Raw genomic sequence first — 22,201 nt, 5'->3', positions numbered from 1 at the left:
TTTTTTTGTTTTGTTTTTTTTTTCTTTTTTTTTCTTTTTTTTTTTGTGTGTTTTTACCATTACAGGATTAGCTACAAGAAGGGCTGCGGACACTCAGTGCAAAGTTAGAAGCTAATAACAATTAAACATTTGACCAATGAGCAAATAAAAAGCATATACTGAACCAAAGGAGAAAACTTCACACGTTGAGTTAAACCACACGTGGGCACACGCACACACAGGCACACACACACACACACACACTCACATCTGTCCCAACAAAAACATAGAGTCTGAACTTTAAACAACAAAAAAAAAATTCTTAGAGCCTGTTTTTTGTGTACTGATGCTGACCTGGAAGTGTAATAATTCAACTCAGAAAGTGTTCACATTTTGTTATTGGCCTGCTGGATTCAAGTATTTGCATGTTGATATGGTTTGTTGCTTTTTTTTTTTTTTTAATTTTTTTTTTTGTTTCTTTGTTAATTTTTTTTTTTATTCTTTTTTTACTTTTTATATTTTTTGGGATTTAAAAAAATGACATGAAAAAGTAATGAAACAAGGGTAATGTGCATAGGCAGATCCATGGGAGTAGTGGACACAGAGATACCCCAACCCTGCCCTCCCTCCCCCCCCTTCAACCTGTACAGTCCAGAGTTGCCACTCGGATTCGTCACTTTTCTGTACCAATGGTAAATATCACACTTCACCCTTTCTGATTATTGGGTCCGCCTCTGTAATGTGCATAATAGTCACAGGCTCATTTAAATAGGCTTTCATTTCCCCCTTCCCAACCCCCCCCAGTTGATAAAATAACCCTTTCCAGCCCAAATTCTGAAAAGTGCCCTTCATGATAGACCTATTCTAAGCAGCTTTTATACTTGGTTTTGAAAAATCACCATACAAACATAAAAAGACGACGTAAAACAAAAAAAAGCCATGAAAAAAAAATAAAACCTGTCATTAGCATGTGACACTGACCAAAGGAGCCCATACTGTTTCAGGAACAGTTCACAAGGACTTCTGCAGTTTCGGATTCGATATTGGACAGAGGTACTAAGGAGGGCTGCCAGTCTCATGGGTTAAAGCTGGATTCTTCATCAAGCCCGGGACTGGAAAGGGTTACCTTTCTCTCATTTTTTTTTTTCCTTTTTTCTTTTTTTTTTTTTTTTAATTTTTTTTTTTGTTTTCCTTTAGTGCTGATGATTGTTATTTCCATTTTGTTTTCTCTCCTCTCCTAGATGGATTCCCCGCTGAGCAGATCCCCCGGCAGGAGGGTGTTGAGGGGCGTGGGGCTCCCGATGACTCTGCCGTCGTCGGCGCTGGGGGGGCCCCAAAGGCTGCTGGAGTACTGGGGCACCCCCCCCCAGAGCAGGTCACTGCTGCCCTTGCCCCCCAGGCACGGGGGGTTCCAGTGGCCAGCGTCGGGGCGCACCAGCCCGTGGGAGCTGCCCGAGGAGCCCAGGCGGCTCGGGGTGGATCCAGTGTTGGACTGCCAGCTGGAGGTGGGCGGCAGCGCCTGCCCCTGCGCCAGGAAACGGTTCACTTCTTCCTCACCAGCAAACTCCGCCAGGATGGTAGTGTTGCCCAGGACACACCTGAGGGCACGAGCAAGATGTGAGGTGTGGGGTGGTAAAGAGCGCTTTAGGTGGATATTCTGTCGGGAAAGGCTGTGAGAATTGGGATTGTTCAGCCTGACTTAACTGCTTGGAGGAGCTTACAGGGGAATGTGGAGAGAGGCTATGGACAAGGGGGAATGGCTTCAGACTTGACAGAGAGTAGGGTTAGATGGGATATTGGGAAAAGTCTCTCCACTGTGAGGGTGGTAAAGCCCTGGCACCTGGAAGTGTCCCAAGGCCAGGTTGGATGGGGCTTGGAGAAACCTCAGATAGTGGAAGGTGTCCCTGCCCATGGCAAGGGGTGGGAACTGGATAAACTTTAATGTCCCTCCCAACCCAAGCAATTCTGTGATTCTGTGATAGGGATCCATCTTCCCCCAAGCTGAAATCGAGGTGAAGATTTCCACCACATCCACTCACTTTGAGCAATCCCTGTGTCTTTGACAAAGCCTCTCTGTCCTGTTTTCTATCCACCTTTCTACACCCACCGACACCCAAATCCACACATGTGGAGACCACCTCCTCTAACTGACACATCCTGGAGCCTCAATTCTCTTCAGGAGTAAGGACAGAAGCTCACCAGCCAAGTGATGCTCCCACTACCTCAGTACTTTCATTATGCTCAAGCTATAACCTGCTGATAAAGGGAATTGCTTTCCAACCCTAAACACCCAAATATTCTTTTCAAACATCACTCTCTGTATTCTTTATCCTCCCAAACGGCACTGATTTTGTCACTCCAATTCTCCAGCCCTTATGCCAATTAGTCCCATGGATTTTAGAACTCCTAAAAAGCACATTTTGTTGTCATACCCTTCTCTCATAACTCCTTTTAAAAAAGGTGACCACCATGAACACATTCCTTATTTAGCAATTTTTTACCCTCTCTGTTTCTCTCTAAAGCTAAAACCGTGTTCCTGTGCTCTCCCTGAGCTTCCTTGGGAATCCTTATCACATCTTACAAATTCTTTGTGGCCTTACAGGTGACAAGTCCTAACTGAGGATATTATAAATAAAGTTTTGTAATGTCCTCATTCAGCACTACATGAGTATTTACCCCCAGTTAACTTTTCTGTTTCTCTCATTAGGTAATCTTGAAAATCAAGATTAAAGTAACTAGTAACTAGGAAAATATTTTCTGAGCTAGAACTGACTTTGTAACAGAAGAAAGAGGGAGCAGAAACATACATGTGCAGAGACTTCTGGGCCTTGGCTGCTTCCTCCTTGGAACTGTATCGGACCACAGCATTCCCTTGGGTCAGGTTCAAGTGGAATGTGATGAGAGGGCCGTGCTGCAAACACAGCGTCCGCAGTGTGGAACCATCGATCTGGGAAGAGAGGCAAGGGCAGGAAAGGTTACCTGTGGTATTGTGATCTTACCTTAAATGCTTGTTAAACAAGTGTTTAAAAGCTAAAGAGTGAGTTCAAGTGAAAGGAAAAAAGAAGTACTTAATTACACACTTATTGCTCTCTGCATTGAGGGAGACAGCCTGTCTTTTTAAGAATTCCCTACAGTCCAGTGCACAAATTTTCCCACTTTAGGTTATACAAATTGTCTTTATCATTAGAAGTCCACAGAAATCCAGAAGTAAGGCAAAGGAAAAACACACTTCATAAATGTAATTATATCTTCCCCAAGATTAATTTGGATGTCTGCATCCAAGGCTTTGTGGCTTATGTTCTTCCTTTGGAATAACACTGTGAAGGACAAGTAGAGGATTTGACAGACATATGAGAAAAACCCCAAAAACCCATAGGAAAAGCAGATTTTACATCTCTCTATGTGCTTTACACCATCATTCACCTCCAAACTTACACACACAGCAATGGTGCCCACTGAATGACTAGTTACAGGCTAGAAAGTTCATACTTGATTTGACAGCACTTTGAAAACTTAACAAATTCCCTGTACAAGACAGATACTTGTAATAAATGCAGAATAATTATTCTTCTTTCAAATAAATCAAATAGCCAAGGCTGCTAAATGTTGTTCTCATCATCTCTTAAATGTTGTTCTCATCATCTCTTAAACCCAAGTGTCTTTTCCTGCCCAGCTCTGTACAATTCCAGTTACCTGGGGGGTGAGGTTCCTAAGAACCAGCCAGCTGCTTGTTCTCCCTGAGCTGTCAGTACTCCATGCAGAACCTGCAACACAAATTCCACAACAAAACATTTGATCACGGTCTCTGGAGAGCATCTCACAGGCAAATTTATCTGGAATCACAACACACTAACAAGCCTCAGTGCTGCTGAAAATAAATCCTACAGCAGTTGCCTCACACCTTGATTTACTGTCTCCCTTGGAATGAAAGGTTGCTGAATGAAAAGCTGCTCTTGTTACATTTCAAAGATCTGTGGCATTTTTCATACTCCCACAGTAACTATTAGGGAGCTAACAGATGCAGGTATGGCAACAAACTGGATCCTCAGGATGCATTAGAATTAATCTGGAAGACACATTTTAAAAGCAATTCCGATGTCCAAGCTCAGATTGCTGCTGCTAATAAAGATTTTTATGGCACTGCAGCACTCTGCTCTCTTGCCAGTGACAGATTAATGTGTATGACTTATTCAAAACAGGTATTTCTGCACTGACAAAGTCCTGATTGAAGATATAAGGGCATAACCAACAGAACCTCTCTGCCAACCTCAGCCTGGTGCTTTACAGCTTAGCAGTTTACAGTAAGAAGCTGTACAAGCTTGATAGTTATGAGAGGGATTTGAGAATCACAGTGGATCCTGTGGGTGCTCCAGAGAGAATCCTGGCAACAGCTTTATCTGCCCTTCCACGTGGGGTTTTGGTGAAGAAACATCCAAAAGAAATGGCAGGAAGATGGAAGAATATTTAATTCTCAATTTAGTGTAAGTAGATTATTAAAACAGTCAGCTTTATAAAAAAGGAGTAATACCTGCATATATATCTATTATTTATACAGATAGAGATATCTAAATATAGATATATATACAGCCAGATCCATGGTTTCTCATATTTGTATTAAAGCAAAACAATGGCATCTAAAAAAAAGGGCCTGTATGAAAAAATTCAGGCATTCCCTGAGGGCCCTGCAATGCCATCAGGTCCTAAATGCTTCACATCCATGTGTTCCATATTAAATTCCATGGGCTCCTCTTGAAGCCTCCTGGGCAGTCTTCGATCACAGCACAAGACAGGACACGTGTTTAGAAGACATTTTTAGAAATTAACGAACTGGGAGAAAAAAATCCTAGTTGGGAGCTACATAAATTGGGCAGTTCCTATGTAAAATTACCAATATGACCAGCTAAAAGATGCTTCATTTACAATTTATCCAAACTGAAATAAAGAGACAGGACATGCATCCCCAGAACAGACCCACTCTAGCTGTGCTGAAGCTCTGGTTTCTGGAGCCTCACACACAGAGTGAAAAGCAAACAGTGCCAAAGAAGAGGCAGAAGAGAGAGCTGTGAGTACCAGAGGAGTAAGAGCTGGTCCAGCCCAGGGGACTGGCACCCCACGTGGAGGATGGCTTGGTGTTGGTTAAGCCTGGAGGAGGTCTTGTCGGAGCTGTAGTGTTTCTGGGTACCTTCCAGAGTTCGTGGGACAGAGAGGCTTGGGTGTGAGAGATTGGGCCAGAGGACCACGTGGACTTGATGTCTGACAGTTTACCTGCAATAGAAAACCAATGCATTTGTGTATTCTTCATTCATGGGTATCATAGGCTACATTCTTCCAAGTTCTCAGGAGGAAAAGAACAACTTCTTGTACCATCCAGTGCTATAAATCCTGTATTCTTTGAACCTACTTACACCTGTGTTCACCATTTCAAGTACTTTTGTGTTTAGTGAACTTCACACTGTCTGCTACATACACAGCTCCCTTTTGAAAATCTATTGTTTTGTTTTCTATAGAAGATGATACATGGAAAAAAGTTCAGAAAATGGACATAGGTGTTTGAAATCTAATTCCACCAGAATTATAATGAAACACTTCAAGATTGTCTCTCTCAAAGGTTTAACAGGACTTAAACACTTTTTCTTGCACAACTCATTTATTTAACATTAAGAATTCAGTATTATCCATATGTTCTTCTGATGCATTATTAAAATTCTTAAGATCAAAGGCCAACAAAAACTTTATTTCTGAATATTTGAAGTAACCTATACTCTTTTTTCCAAGTATCTTTGAGAAAAACTAAGTCTCCAGAAGATCAGACCATATCACAACCTGTCAGTCTTTATAACTTTCTGCTGTTGCTTGTTCTTTCCCTGATCAGTTTTCAAACTCTTACTGCTGTTCCTGCCAAATCAAAGTTTTATAAAATAACACAAACCCAAGAACAGCAAACACAAAAGTATAGCACCCAGAGGGGCAGACAGAATTGGTTTAAATAATGATTAACAAAACAAGTCTTTATTCACCTTTAGACTTACACATCCCTGCCTTTCCTCCTCATACCAACACGTGCTGTGCAATTAGAGCCCAATTTCCTTGTCACAGCACAGTTACCAACACTGGCAGCACATGTAGGGCTGGAATGGACTGAAAGGGACACAGTCCTGCACCTTCTGCCCCAGCAAATGATGCTGTGACTGCGCTGCCCTAATGCTTTAATGCTGATTGCAGAGCATAAGAAAAAACTTGGTCTGACAAAGCCCAAGATGCAAAGATCTTGTGAATTTTTATAAAACTAGAACTGGCAGATATAAGTTTACACTGGATCAGTACTTTAAGGCATCAGGCAGCCACTGAGTAATTTTATGAGTCCTAAAGCCAAATTTACCAGTTGCAAAATCACAGACTCAGTTACATACACACACACTCCCCAAATTGCCTCAATTTAGATAAATCATTTAACTCAATTATTTCATATTGAATCATAACAATTTAAGTGAAAGGGCAACCACTCTCCCATCTTCTGACAATTTGTAGCAGCAAAAATAATTTGACAATGACAGTGAGGACATCAATGAGTGTTAAATGGTGGGAGGAGAGGAGCAAGTCTGAGTTTGAGAGCTCAGAGCAGCCCAGCCTGTGATGGGGCACCCGATACAGGCACAGCACCACAGGTCAGATGTTGCTATGTCACTCTTTCTCATGGGGGTAACACAAACATTAGATGACACTGCAAAAACAAAAACAAAAAGGCAGCAAATAAAGCAGAAATGCATGGCAGATAAAGAAAAGCGAGCCACTCCTTTCTTTTCCTTTCACTGGAGGAAAACATCCCAAACAAGCCCTTTTTGTTTTGCATTCTGCAGCATGACCCAGAGGCTGCACCTTCAGAGAAGTGGAGGGTTTTCAGTGGATCAGCACTTTCTTTTCTAATCCATCTATACAGCCCAACACATTTTTATAATGGGAAAAACTGGATTATTGAGGTAGCTAGCTTGCAAGCAAAATTTCCGTGTTTTGCAAAAAGAAGATCCAGAATTTGAGCTCATTAAAGAAAATGGGGTAATTAGTTAGCTCACCTATGAGCTCAGCCATACAGGGGTGCATCAGGTTTTGGCTTGACTATTAAAAGACACTGAAGAGCCCCAAACCCAACCCCTCCAGAGCCATGCAAAAAGTATCTCCTGGAAGCACTTCTAAAGCTTTTCCTAAGCTGAAGATGTTTCACTTTTAACAGTGAGTTCAGTAACACAAATTCAACATCAGCTCTTCCTGGAAGGGTCTGTTCCTGCTGAGGCCCTGGGCAGTGTTCCTCCCCCCCAAAGATCTCGATGCCAGCATTGAGTGGCACCAAGTGGAATAAATCCACTTCTCCTCAGCACAATTCCAGGCACACCATCCACCACTCCCCCACCTCAGAGCTGACAGGAGAGCTGCCACCTAGCACAGGGCTACAAACACACTTCTGCCTGGGGGAGCGCTCCTGGAAGCACGGGGAGAGCACTCTCTAGGGCCTTTTCCTGGGAATGCAGAAGCTGTGGAAGCAGAAAGGCCGTACCTGCAATGCTAGGTGCAGATGCAATGCTGCTGAAAGAGCTACTGTAGCCGGAGGCACTAAGCGGCCAGGCACTCGATGAAGGCAGCGTGGCATTCTGAGATGATGTTGGGGATGACCCTGCAGAACCAGCAGAGAAGCAACTAAGAAAGATGGGCATAATGATGTTTGGTGTGACATAAGCAAATCTCTTATGTGCAAATACAAACCATGCAAGGCATTCTCTTTCATCAGCCCGGTCTCTGAAGTCTAGGAATGAAATGTTACTGGAAGCGTGATAAAGTGGGGCAGAAGTCTTTAGAAGGAAAGAGAAGAAAGCTGGCACAGGAACAATTGTAGTGCAGAAGGTAAATTCTGCCTTTTCCTTAAGATACTCAAAAAATGAGTGTTAAAGTGTTTAGTCTCAAAGGAACAGGCTTCATTTATAAAGGTCCTCTGCCAGCTGACTTAGGCAATGGCAACTGTAGATGAGCAGAGATGTGTATGATAAACTAACCTCATACCACGGGTGATCTGTCCTAAATTACTCAAGGTAAACGCTTCCCCTACATCCTAATGCCCACAAATATCTTTAAATTTTTGCAGACTTTCAGTAAAAGCAAGGATATATTTAAGCAATCTCATCTCAAACTGATAACATAATTGAAACAGCACGAAACCACCTCAGTAAATCACTTACAATCTGAGCCAGCTATCTAAGCCTATGTACGATTCCCTTACTGGCAGCAAATGAAAGAAACTGAACATAAAATAAAAAGTCTTCATTGCAAAGACCAGGAGAGCTGGAAGTATTCTCTCTAGCCACCAACAAAATCAAGTGTGTATCCTGGGTGACTTATCATTCCTGACACACAGAGATGGGCTGTGATACTGAAACATCTTTCACTGACTAATAAAAACAAGTGAGCTCTGTAGCAAAGAGCACTGTGTTGAGGTAGAAAGGAGGAATTAAAAGGACAATCTCATCCTTCACAGCTCAATAAAAAACACAGGCTTTGTTTTCAACTGGAACAGCAACCAACCAAACTTTACCTTAACCAGATTCCCTGTGCTCCAAGGGACACCAATACAGGCATCAGTTTCAAGCAAAAGAACTCTGTATCAGGCCTTCTCTGGAAATAATCTATTCCCCAGGCAGGAACTATGGAATTTTAGCAGATTCAAAGGCCCACAGAGCTGAAACTTGTCCTGATTCCTCATGGCTACAACTCTCAGCTCATAGGAGCTGACCCTCCAAAGCTTCATTAGCAAACAGGGCAAAGAAAAATCAACGAAAACCCTTAAGTTTTGCCTGTTTTTAGGTGCACAGGGCAAGGACAGCACACCCCACAGCCTGACCCTCTAACTGGGGAGCAGCTCAGTCAGCACAAGCTCTGTTCTTCAGGCTGCAGTTATACAAGCACAAAGAAACAGATTCTGCAATACAGCTTGTATTAAAATTCCATTATTACCAAGCTAAAAAGCTAATGAGGAAAGGCAGCACATGCTAACCCCCCCCTCCCACCCCAGGCACTGCTTTTCAGAAGGTCTGAGCTCTTGAGGGCCTGTTTACTTCTGTAAAGACCATCTCTGCTGACCCTCTTTAAGACGAGGAGTTATTTCTTTGTTCCACAGGCAGATTATGCACCAACAGAGCTCATGTTCATTCTCAGCAAGACCTATACTGAAAATCATCTGTACTGAAAATCATCTGATTTACAGGTACAGCTCTGTAGGTTTAGGCTTCTGGCCTGAAGGGTATTTCTTGGGTGCACTGTATCTGAAGTGTCACTGCATTACATCTTTATGCTTTTCTTTTTATAACTTCAAACCTGCCTGCTCCCTTGAAGCACTTTGGAGTCATTAGAAGTTAATTCAACCTTACTCATTACTCAAATACTCCATGTTTCAGCTGAAAGAAAGGCTGCTTCCTGCTAAGAGGCAACTAAAAATCACGGCAGGCAATCAACACTCTGGATTCCCTGCCCTCATGTTTCACATCCCTTGCCTGAGGTAACAAACCCAGAGCTGGACACCCACTTCAAGGATAGTCCTGATTTACAATCTGTGCTGGTACCACAGATGTAACTGGTAGAACAAACCCCACATTTTTAATCCTGACAGGCTCTTCTGGACAGCCTGATGATGCTATTCCTGTGCCTACTGCAGTGCTCTGACAGAGTGCAGATAACCTGGCTATTTTGGCACTCAGATCACAATTAACCAAGCCACCTTTCCCCTGATCAACTTCCAGCACATGTAGCTAACAAGTAGCACAGTCACAATGCTTTATCATTTTACAGAATTCCCTTTTTATTCTGAACTAAGCACTGCCAGAACAAAAGGAATGGAAATAGCACTGGGAAATACTAGTTGACTACTCAATTCCCTTTTTTTCTTTTACGGCTTTGGAGATAAAACAGTTCTAATTTATTTTGTTTATTGATCTTCTAACAAAGCTACAATTAATTAGTGTACCAGAAGCCTCCTGCCTCAGCAACAACTGTGGAACTTTTGTATTGTGTCTTCTGAGAATTTCACAAAGTGTATGCAGGAGAGTGGGCAGTGTGGAGAGCAAAATCTTGTTCAAAACCATGTGATACAGGTTAGAAAAACTTCCAGTGACCACAGAAGTTTAAATTACATCTGACAGCCTTTTCCAATATAAAAATATTTACATTCCCATGGAAAACACAAAACTTCTTAATCCCTCCTTTAAAACAATTATTTCTGGATATTCAGTGACAGTTCCGAGCAGAAGCATTATTAGATTAGGAGCACATGCAAAAATATGCAGTATCTGCACCAAATGAGGTCAACTTTTTGGGAAGGGAAAAGAAAGTATGCACAGATGTGGAAGCAATTTGTGTGTTTACCTCCACTCTTGAGCAGATAGCGATTCACATCCTGTATCGTGGTGTTTATGGTAGGCCCAGTTGGAACACTGCCAGGAGTAACATCAGGGTCATTTTCAGGATCAATATTCTGCAGTCCTTTCCATGGCACTCCTGGGTGAAACTCTGTGTCAAACACAATAAAAAGAGAAGTGTGTGAAGTCGTAATTCTCCAAAGCTCCTGTGCGTCAGAAGGACTCAACAAACCCACCCAGCAACGCGTTTTAGGGACATCAGTTCAACACCAAGGCTTTGGGTTGTGTTACCTGGTGGCCAGTTTATGCTGGAGCCATTGGAAATCTTATCACTATCGGATTTGGCACGTGACCAGCTGTGAGGAACAGCTACAGGTGGGCTGGCAGGAGACTCACTGTTCTGGATCAGATCATAGCGGCCGTAGGAGTCATCGAGGGAGGACTTTCCCGGAGGACCAATACTCAAACCTCCAGGGATAGCACCTGCAAGGAGTGAAATGGGGATTTTGGGTATGGAATTGCATCAGGATACATTTTGTTATTATTTTCTTTTTTTTTTTCCTTTTCTGTATTACAAAGATAAAAAGAAAACTAAAATGCAAACACAGTAAGCAGAGCTTAACAGCATCTGAAGCCTTAGCAGGGATTACAGCTGAGAGACACACTGCTGGTACAATCTAGACACTCAAGTTAAAGAGTTCTGCATTAAATTCCTGCCAACAAGAGACTGAGTAATTCAAACCACCACACTGATGGTAGAACTTGCTGAGACAGCACACCAAGGAATATCCCTCATCTCATCCTTCCCTAGGCATTCAGCGCTGACAGGATGGCTGATTTGAAATGGCTGTTCTCATGTTCCTACAAACTATCAAACAACAATTTGGCATCAGCAGTGCAGCTACTTGCAGAATAAAAAACTGCTGTAAAGAAATAATTTATGCTGCTCATAATAAAATCCAGGATATAATAAAGTTAACAGAGCCCCATGTTCTAACAGAATACATTTGGTACAGGAAATAAAGGAATAACTGGCTCAGGATACTGGAGGCGTTAGGGATAAAGGTGTTCAAACAGATTAGCAATCACTTCTGGAAAAATAAGAAGTTTGTGCCCCTAACTCTAGGCTGGGTAACTATGTAATCCATCATTCCCTTGTGCAGGGAAAGGTTGATGATACTGGAAAAATTGTGGGAGAAAGCCAATGTAAAGTTTTTTTGGATTGAAGGTATGCAGGTCTGGAATAAGGAGAAGACTGTAGGACTTGTTTTGCCAACACTAAAGGCTTGTTTGACTTGAACTCCATGTTCTCAGCAACAAAATTCAACAAATGAAAAAACCATTCCTACATTGTATGCAGGGAGTGACAGCTGCAAGCCCCTCACTGCAGAAACCATCTATAAAATCTCACGGGCTCAAAGGCGCTCGGTACGAACCATTTGTGAGCACTTACACAAAAAAGGAACATGAGAGAAATAATTCCAACTGCACTGTGGGTGGAATCACCAAAAGCCAGGCTGGCAGGGGGTCCCCAGGGGACATTACCGTGCTTGCTGGAGTTCTGGTCAAGCGAAGAAGCAGCACTAGACAGATTATCCATTGAGTTGGGGTGTGTCCACTGAGGAAGGCGAGACTGGGACTGAGAAGTGTCCTTCACTGACAAACCACCAGTAATGTCCATGTTATTTACATTCATGTTCGGGTTCAGTCCAGCTGGGGGGGAAAGAGATCCTTAGATATCCATAATATAACCGAGGGATTTTCATTGTGTTTGAAAATCCAGCTGCAGGAATTACTGAACATTGATTTTCAGACAGCTGTATGCACGTGTAGCATTTACAATGCACATTTTCAAGAACTTTTGCTTTTATAGAACACCAATAGAAGTCCCATGAATTCAGAAAATGTTAAAACCTTGCTAAAAAGGGGAGAAAAAAACATGTAGTGATAATATTTTGAAGCTGTAAGTGTTTCTACTTGCAGTCTCTTGTCTTGGAAGAATGCACTGGAATTTTGTGTTTAAACCAGTTTGCAGCATTCCATGGCTAAGCCAAAATATTCCTAATGTCTCCCTCCATGATGTCTGCCACTTCATTTTGCTAATAATGTTTTAAAAATCCCCGAAAAAGCAACTAATTAAAGGTCAGACAAAGAGCTGCTGTTCATCACAGCAGGTTCTGCACTAACTGGGCTTCTATTCTGTATACACAGAACAAAATCACTCAGACTGTTATTTAGGGAATAATTTTGACATGCTTCTGTGACACGAATCTGGGTCTTTTCTGATATATAATCCTGAATGTTAGCAGATCACAGAAAGCTGAAATATCCTAAGAACCTCTTAGACTTAGGCCTTTAATTCACAAATTCTTTTGCCTTCTGATGCTCCCAGCCATAACAGCTCACCACAGCAGTCAGAATTACCTTCTTAACTGCTCCATGGCAGATAAAGCTTGGCAATACTATTGTACCCAGCATAAAGAGAGTCACAAAGAGATTAAATTAATTCCTTTATGTCATAAAGGAAGTCTGTAGCATACATCAAACAATCACACAGCAAACAGGTCTGAAAGGTTGCTCTGTTCACTCTGTCTCCAGGCCCAATAATTTATTTTGACTTCAATCATATTTGACAGATCTATGTCTAACCTACCACAAAATGCTGGGGCAGATTTCAGGAACTTCCCAGATAATTTATACCAGTACTCTACTCTGCTTAAACCATGTGATCCTTACTGTCTAACTAGATCTCCTTCTATGCAACTCAAGTTTATTACCTCTTGCATCAGGAAATGAAAGAAAACTTCTTCCTAGCTCTCCTTTACATTTTTGAAGATTCTTGCACGTCTCTTAAATCTTCTCTTTAGACCAGTGAGCAGAGGATTTCATTTTTTCCTTAACAGTTGTGTTTTTGAATCGTTTAATCACCTCCACTAGAATATTTCTGCATTCCTTCACACTGATCCACGTATTTCTTGAAATACACTGACTAAAACTGATGCCTCACCAGTGCTGATTACAGCAGAAGGATGACTTTGCACAACTTTCCCAGATGATGCTCCTGTTTATGAATATGACATTTGTGTATTTTACAACATAACGCTGTTAATTTATATTTAGTTCATAAATAGCAACATATGTAAGCAGTCCATTAGGCAAATTTTCTGCTCTGGTATTTGTAGGCAGAACACAAGTGAGCAGATACAGCCCACCTGAACAGCTACCACATAGGCATGGCGCTGTTTTGGCATTTCAGTGCTATTTAATAAACATATATAATACTTATATCTGTATTTGTTACACTGTGGAGCAAACTACTGAGATGTGAATTAAGGAGATGGACCCCTGTGTGGAGCTGCTGCAGGAGGGCACTCACCAAGAGGGTAAGGAGCAAAGGTGTTCGGTGAAGACTGTTGCTCTTTGGTCTGCAGGTCAGGTAGGCCGGGAGCCTGGGGATGGGGTGAAAAGCTATCCATGGCTGATTTGCCTGCAGAGGGGTGCAAAGATAGATGTGGAGGGGGAGGCTGCTGCTTCATAAGCAGGGCCTGGGCCAGCTGGCGCTGGTGCTGCTGGATCTGCTGCTGCATGTTATTGATTGTACGTGCAACCTGCAGAGAGAGAGCCAACAAACAACTGTCAGCTGCCATCCACCAAAACACAACACATTTCTATGCTTTTCTCTACAGTGAAATAACACACTGGACCTCCTTACAAATAAAAACTGCACTAAGGGGTGAAGAGCTTTCCTCCAGCAAGGCCTGGAGTAGCTTTATCACTCAGCACCTTCCCTGTCCAGCGCTCAAGCCATGCACGGCATTCCTGATTAAAGGATGCTTTAGCTGCTTTGGTAAATGTCACTCAGCCTCTCTAAGCTACTGAAACCAAACTCTAAAGCAGAGATTGAGCTGGCAGGGACACCTACTTGCTGCTCCTGTTGTCTCATGGGTCCGGAAACGTTACGCTGAGCCTGTAACATCTGCTGCTGGATTTGTAAACGTTGGTACGCCTGCGGGGACAGGGACAGGTCAGACACAGCACACACAGCAAGCTCAGCTCCCTTCAGCTGCTCTGCTGCACCACAACACAGAAAAGGCAAACTCTGCAATGTTCTGAAAACACTCCATGAAGCAACAGTAATAATCCTGTCACAAATGTATTTTATAATACGTTTATTTAAGTCCCATGTTCATTTTCTGTGGTTTCAAAAAACAAAAATTAGTAAGTCCACATGGCAAAAAGTGGTCATTAAAGATAGGAACCTACCTTTTTTCTGAAAAAACTGTAACACAAAGCAAAAATTAAACAGGATAAATACCAATCATTATTTTTGATTTGGCCATTTTAAGTTCTGACAGCACTTTGGAGTTAAATCACTTGTGCTGCTTTAGTCCTGAAAAAAATCCACAATTTTCAAGTGGTTGGTTTGGCAGCAAATTTTTTTACAAGGTAAGTTTTTCTGAAACACATGAATTCAAAACCCCAAGGAATTCTATACAGGTATTTTTCAGGTAGCTGAATACTGTTCAATTATTATGAGAATAATGCTGTGCTCCTCAAAACTAGGGAAAATAATCAGAAATGAGTTTGAGTAGCACACTGAGACCAGCACCTGAACTAGTCTGTCATCTGTAATTTTATGTTTAACCCTGGTCAATACTGAGTTCACATTACCTCTTTATAAAATATTCTTAAAATTCAATTAAGTATTTTCATATGCATAAAATATAGAGATGTAAAATTTGCAAACACACCAAAAGCACACAGAAGCAAGTCGTTCTTATCACATGATGTGTTTAATATACACTCCATTAATTAAAGGAAATTTACCCTACACTTGCTTTTTTTAGTGAGGCAAGTGGAGAAGTTCTGTAGGTAACTCAGGTGACCAGCACTGCCAAGATTTCTCTCATTATGTTGTGACACACGTGTCCAGTTTAAACAGTTCTTCCTACTGACATGTAACACACAGACCAGTGCTGTTTGAGTACACTGTTATTATACCAGTAGGAACACAACTGACTTTTAGTTCCACTGATCAGCTGTAAAGGATAATTATTCTGCAAATTACTATTTATAAAGCCCAAGGCAAAAAATACAAATTTCTGTCTTTAAAAAGAAACTTCACCGAAGAAATCAGCAGCTGATTGTTTTGAGGATCAGTCATGTCATTTAAAAACTTAGCTAGTCATTCTCCTATTTTATCTTCATGCCTTCAATTCTGATTTGGAGCTTATCTGCCACATCTTTTAACTTACCAGCTGCAGCTGATAGAGCTGGTTCAACATCGTCATATGCTGAGGATTATTAATTGGCGAGGTTAACTGTGCAGGGCTGAGACCAATGTTTTTTGCTGCAAACTGCAAAAGCTGTGCTTGAACCTAAAGAAGAGAAGAGTATTAAACATTGTACATTTACTTTTAATAGTGGCAACTGTGTGAGCCATTAATCAGAGTGACATCAGCTGGAAAATGTTACTATGACCAGAAGTAATACTGTGAACTATCCAAAAATTAACAAGAGGCTCTAATAGAATCTTAATAACCATGCTCGAGTGCTCATTTATAAAAAAAGAGATGAGAACAAACTCCTCAGAAACACCACTGTGCAAAAAGGAGCATGGGAACGTGCTCTCAGAGATAATTACAGGACATACATGTGAGAACATCTCAGCCATGCCACATCTCCCTGCCTAGGAAAGAAATAAATAACACGGACACAGCCAGGCAGCAGTGGCTGCGAAGCCTCAGGAGCATGACAGAACACCCGGGAAGAGTTCCAGGGATAGGGAAAACAAATGAATGAGGTGTTGTCTGACCTGAGGGGATAGAAACTGAGGCACTTGAGCACGAAGACTAGGCTGGGATGAATTAAGAGGTTGCACTGGCGGTTGCTGCGGCTGTTGCATGGTCCTGGCTTGTGCTGCTCCGCTATTGCCAAACATACCCAGATTGCCACTCGGTATCTGCAGCAGGACAACAGTGACACAGGCACTTAATGACATCACTCAGCACATCACCTGGACGTTACTTGTTTGTGCAGGCTTTATTCTTAGTGATTACGACAGGCACGAATCAAGAGACCAACACATAGAGACTGTACTGAAAAACAGGTTTAGAATGAGGCAGGGCAAAGATTGCCATGTACTCAACATCCCAAACCTCCAGAACTTTGTACAGATGCCTGAACAAAAGGCAGCAGAAGTTGAAGATAGCTTTTATAAGGATGCAGAACCCTGGAGGGTCACAAGATGAACAACGAAAAGTACTTGCCAAAAATGTTTGTGTTTGTATAGCAAGGGACAGGAGAACTGAGGCATTAAACTCACAGCAACCCCATCCTCCAGCTGGCTAAGCAGTTTTTTTACTTAGTCATTTTACAAAGCTACTGATAATGGACATGTTATTAGTGGAGACTGCTTGGAAAGATGTGCTTAATGGGCTGGAAGTGCTGGACAAGTATTGCCTTAAGAAAACTAACTTTGAAACAATATACATAATAAAAAGCCACAAGAGAATGATGAAGTTTTTCTGTGTTATTTTGTATCTTTGCTGGAACTTCAGTTTGGGGGCAAAAATAACCTGGTCACAATCAACAGTACTTTATGGCTTCTCACTCTCATGGTGGTTATCAGTTTCCCCCTGCTTCATCTCCTTTCCTTTTCTTTCCCTCTCAGCCTGTTCTACTCAGGGGCCAAAACACCCCCCTTAACTCGATGCTCTACCTGAGCCAGATGCTGGAAGCCCAGTTTCTTTCTTGCCACCTGTTAAAACTATGAGCTGCCTTGACACTTGGAGCAGGAATAAAAAATCATTTCTCCCCCATCTCATCACAGAATAATTATATCAGGCAGGAAAGATGACTTAGAGCAATCTCACTGCCTTACAGTCTGCGACAATTAGCAACGCCTCAAAAAAAGAGATTTCCCACCAATGAAGGCAGAGCCACACCAGTGTTCAGGGCTATAAATCCACAACACTACAGTCTCTTCTTGATGGATATGGGTCATCAGCAGGCTAATTACAACTAAGCAGTTGTTTTATGTCTGTAAGGCGAAATGTTTACACAGCAGGTAGCTCCTCCTCAGATAATTCACGTGAACAAAGCTGTTGCACTTCCAGTTTAAACCCGTTTTCCCTGGGCAAGTGGCTGACGGGCACTAGTGGCTACTCCAATTCCCCTTGGGATCTCCCCCAACAGCCTTACCTGTCTAGAAGAATTCAAGTTTTGCATGCCCAGCCCTGAGGCAATCCCGCCCAGGGTCTGATTAGGGAGTGCACTGTTTGAAAGGGGGAGCTTCAGGCTTGGTGAAGGCAAAAATGGTGAAGTAGTGGGCTCTTCCACTAGGCCGCCATCCTGATTGGAGAAAGAAAGGGTGAGCTGTGTGCGGTGCCAGGAGCCCACAGCGCACAAAACAGCGTCCCATGGAGACAGAAGAGGGGGTGGATGAATAAAAAGAGATATATAAAAAAAGGTATGAACAACAGGGAATGAAAAGCATGGAGTGAAGGGAGAAGAAAGAGAGAAACAGGATTAAGGTACTGTTTTTTGTAACTTTGTTGCACTTCATCCCCAAATGCACAATCACCCTCCTCGCCCACCTTTCCAGAGGAAAGGAGAGATTTTAGCAGCTGATTGCAGAGCTATCATGTGCCCATTGCCTCCTCCCCACTTAGGTTTTCTCCATTCTTCTCCACCACGCTGAGAGGCGGAAAGGGGAGAGGCCCAGCACTTTTCAGGGATACCCTCTGTCTGTCTGGAAAACTCCAGCAGCGGAGCACACACATAAAACAGCGCTTTAGCACCCCCAAAACTTGGGAAAGGCCACATCAACTTATTTGACACCGGTCTGGATTTGGTTCCACATCATAGCTCTGCTCTTAAAAAAGCATTTTTGCATTAACCCCCTTCCCTAGCTGAGACACACGAGCCTCTTTTAATACTCACAAAGCGCTGAGTTATTAATACCCACTCTGAAACATTACCCTGTGAGTGAGGCACCCAATGAACACAAACCAGCAAAGCCAGTAATGACAGTATGGGCTGGGCAGCCTTCCTGAACATCCCCAGGAGGAGGCAGATTTTAGCAAGGCAAGAGGAGCCCCCTCTGCTAACTGTGCTGTGAGGAACCACGGCTGAGCGTGGATGCACAGGAGGCAGCCCCCACAGGGGGCAGACAGCAAGGCAGAAAATAAAACAAATTAGAGAAGCCCCAAACAAACAGGTAGATCTCTGCTCGTGTTTCAGAAGGGCACCGAGTTCTATCTCAAACTGTGCTTTGATGTCTGGGAAGCCTGAGGCAAGCATGATCAAATAACACTGTGTACAAAGTAGGGCTCCAAAAAACCAGGCAGAGAGAAAAAGCTTTAATTTGCAATGTGCTGGGCTGGTGTTTTTCAGGCAGCATGTTCATTGCAGGAATGGCTTTTTAAAGAGGTGAGGAGCTAGCTTATTTCAACCAATAAATTCAATGCCCCAGAAGATTGTGAGATACTGGTGAACCTCCTTTGTTCAAAAAGCAGCCCAGTCTGCTTACCACATACCCAAACAGATGACCTAATGCAGAAAGCATGCTCAGTGAACGATATGTTTTAAGTTAATCCTGAAAAATGCATTTTCTACAGCTCTCCTTTGATGCAAAGGAAAAGTTTCTTTACTATCAGGCAAAGTGACACTTGACATGCTATCTGGCTATCCTGAGGGGGACACTGACATTTTCTAATGATATCCCCAAGGCCTTTCAGCTCGAGATATTTTACATTCTACTGGACATCAGTCACACTCCACAAACAACTGCAGCTTGCATGACAGTAACAGGTTCAAGGATTTCTCTTTAGATCACAGACATATGTTTACAATTCTACCCTTCCCCCTTCAAAGGGAAAATAATTTCAAGCTTGGTGCTCGCTCTCCCCTTCAGATGCCATTGTTTCCTATGTGAACAGACCTACTGACCATGAAAGACCCTCTCTGCCTCCCAAATTTATTCAAGTCTTGTCTTAGTGACATTATTTTTTCTCAATTTAGAAACAGGCAGTGCCAAGGATGGTGGAGGAGAAGCCACACTGGAGACTCGGGCATTTCATTTCCAGACTCCTTCACAAGTGTGTTCCTTGGCTGAACTGCAGCAAATGGCTTTTGTGTAAGTTTATAACACTTGGTTCATATTCATTTGGTTCTATTTTATTTAATTTGAACTTGTTGCATTGCACTGCACAAATCTGTGCTCTATAACTGAACTAAAATCAATTCATTTAACATGAAGTATTTTAGCTGGTCAAATTAAAGCACCCTTTAGCCATTTTAAATCCAGACTAGAGGACGCTTTTACTGCTCACAGTGGTTTCTAACCTGTTATTTCTCAGGATCCTTTATGTAATGATTATTTCCTGAAGAACAATCTTTTCTACCTCATCTTTCCTCTTCAGTGATTTTCTTACAGACTATTGTTATACTTCTTCCTCAGGCTACTCAATTAAAAACTGAATCATCACATTAATGCTCAATCCAGCACTGCTTTTCAATTTTTTGAAGGGACTTGGCACACCCATAAAATCCTACTGGTAGCAGTGTTTCCTACTACAGTTATCTAACACAAAGCACCACAGTGGTGTTTTTTAGGACTTTGAGAAGTCTCTCACAATAGTCTCAAGTACCAAATGTGACAGAATGCAAGTGGAATTACTCAAAGATTTTTAGCCCTGTGAGATATGGACAATTTAGCAGAGGATGCCTGGACACTCTGGCAGTCACCTGCCAACAACTGCCACTTCATGAATCAAAATGTCTCAACAGACAGATGAGAGGCTGATGAATCTGTCAGAGGTCTTTATACAAAGTCAGTTACAGAAGTAGCTGGCAGAAAATACACACTGACTTCTTTAAAAAAAAGATTGAAAAAAAAAAAATTCCTTCCTAAAAGTGGAAGTTAAAGTAATAAAATCTCATCTAAAAATAAGTTCTCTTCAAATCAAACAGGAATTAGGCAAAAGAAACTTGGAGGAAATGCAATACTCAAAGAAGTGCTCATCATACAAGGGATGATGAAAATGATTTCTGTCACTGGATCACAGGTAACATAGATGGAGGAAAGAAGAATTTAGAAGTTAACCTTAAAATCCTAGTGATCATTATCAAATTGTGATGGGTGCAGAAGAGTTTCTCCATGGTAATACAATATCCTACTTGTTGTTCCAAAGACAAAAACCAATCACAGTCACCAGAGATTACCGGGCTCAGAACATGAAGGATGAGGTTGAGAAAACCCAACAAACACTATGTTCAAATCAGAAACAAAGAAAAGGTCTAGTCAAAAGATTTTTGGAAGAACAGGATTGCAGCTAAGAGGCATCAAGGCTTGTAGACCTGGATTTTGCAGTAGTAGAGAAGAGGAGCTGATCACTGACTGGGAGGGTAGGGAAAAGGAGACTTCATTTGCAAGGTGAGAATTTCAGAGTCCCAAGCCAAACTCTATGCTCAGAAAAAAGATCCCTTCTCTAGGCTTATTTCTGGTATTTTAAGGATGCTTCCAGGGAAATCTCACCTGTTTTTCTTACAAATCTGATGGCTCCAGAAGACACCAGGTAACATCTTCAGGCAAATCTGACACCTAAGCACAGCATGTCTGCCACCAAGTGTAAGATAATGTGGTTGAGATCACGTATCAGGGCTGGATCTTTATTCCCTCAAGGCCATTGGATTTTCTCCCTTCGCCTTTCATGGTGCTAGAGGTCAAGATAACACCCTGAGAAATAATAAATTAACAAAGCACCGAGTGCTGAAGATTGACTTGGTGTGACATGGAATAAAGAGCACCTGCAGCAAGCAGAGAAAGCAAACACTCAAAGGTGATGTTGAATCACAGACCACTCCTGATCCAGAGAGAACAGGGAGTTCAGTGGGTCCAGAAGCAAATGTCAGGGCTGGAAATATTCCCTCCTCAAATGTATAAAGTTAAAAAAAATAGTAAGTGCTGGCTTCAGATGTTTAGAGAAAAATGATGGAGTCTCAATGCAGGTGAGCTGAGAGAGTGGTAACAATGAGCACACTAACCCAAAGTACAACTTCATGAAGAAGAACCTTGCAGAACTTATTGAAGACTCAGCAAAGCCAACAAAAGGATAACAACTTGATAAGGCATAAGTAAAACAAGGGATGTTGGCTGGAGTGCTCTGTCCATCTGTGTGGAGAGCTTGTTCCTCACCAAGGATGATCTAAGCAGAAACACAGCAGCTCCAGACTCACGCTCTGGAACAGCACCTCAAAGGGCAAAAAGGTTTTGGAGGACTTGCTCTACTAGCATGAGCTGTAAATCTGGAAAGAACTTCTTTGGGGGGGAAAAAAATTCTGTTCTTAGAGTAGAAAATATATTTATTTAATTCACTTAGCAAGTTGCTCAACACTGTGATAGCTAACAAATACAGTGTGGGATTATTTCCTTTGTTAGAGCAAAGTCACTGTGACAGACTATGCCTAGACTGATAGATTTTACTTGCTGTATGAATATTAATGATTTTAGTACTCCCTTCTCAATAGTTGTGTTTAACATATGTTTCCAGAATTATGCATCATGCTGCACATAATGCACCTCTTTCTCTGGCAAGAATTTTACTGCTGAAGATACTGTTATCCAAGAAAAGGAAAGGCTAACTTGCATGCATCCATCTTTTGTGGCCTTCAATTAATGTACTCATTAAAGTCTGCCATGGCTAAGAATGAATTTTAGATGAGTGGATATTATTACTGCCTCACACCCTGTACACAGCTCATGTGAAATGAATTGGTTTCAGCACAGTTTGTAAAAAGCACTGATTTCTGTGTTTAGAATCCTC

General features: G+C 42.0%; 1 protein-coding gene across 13 annotated transcripts in view; it reads right to left on the bottom strand.

Moving 5' to 3' along the window:
• Window positions 1-648: 648 nt before the first annotated feature.
• Window positions 649-22,201, bottom strand: part of TNRC6C (trinucleotide repeat containing adaptor 6C) — a 97,047-nt gene continuing 75,494 nt past the window's right edge. For 4 of the 13 annotated variants that reach the window (XM_082293872.1, XM_082293867.1, XM_082293868.1 and 1 more), the window contains 13 exons: window positions 17,577-17,750; window positions 16,189-16,335; window positions 15,629-15,751; window positions 14,296-14,379; window positions 13,750-13,981; window positions 11,919-12,086; window positions 10,665-10,856; window positions 10,381-10,524; window positions 7,529-7,645; window positions 5,050-5,244; window positions 3,673-3,743; window positions 2,787-2,926; window positions 650-1,577 (listed from right to left, as the gene is read on the bottom strand). In XM_082293872.1, the coding sequence (XP_082149998.1) occupies window positions 1,217-1,577; window positions 2,787-2,926; window positions 3,673-3,743; window positions 5,050-5,244; window positions 7,529-7,645; window positions 10,381-10,524; window positions 10,665-10,856; window positions 11,919-12,086; window positions 13,750-13,981; window positions 14,296-14,379; window positions 15,629-15,751; window positions 16,189-16,335; window positions 17,577-17,750 (2,148 nt within the window). In that variant the 3' untranslated portion in view covers window positions 650-1,216. Of the gene's footprint in view, window positions 1,578-2,786; window positions 2,927-3,672; window positions 3,744-5,049; window positions 5,245-7,528; window positions 7,646-10,380; window positions 10,525-10,664; window positions 10,857-11,918; window positions 12,087-13,749; window positions 13,982-14,295; window positions 14,380-15,628; window positions 15,752-16,188; window positions 16,336-17,576; window positions 17,751-22,201 lie in introns of all 13 variants that reach the window. The other 9 variants (XM_082293876.1, XM_082293871.1, XM_082293869.1 and 6 more) reach the window with 8 other exon arrangements.

Source organism: Coloeus monedula (genome assembly GCF_965178545.1).
Source record: "Coloeus monedula genome assembly, chromosome: 19".
Lineage (NCBI taxonomy): Eukaryota > Metazoa > Chordata > Aves > Passeriformes > Corvidae > Coloeus > Coloeus monedula.
The sequence above is the reverse complement of the archived record's forward strand: the minus strand, read 5'-3'. Positions and strand labels throughout refer to the sequence as shown.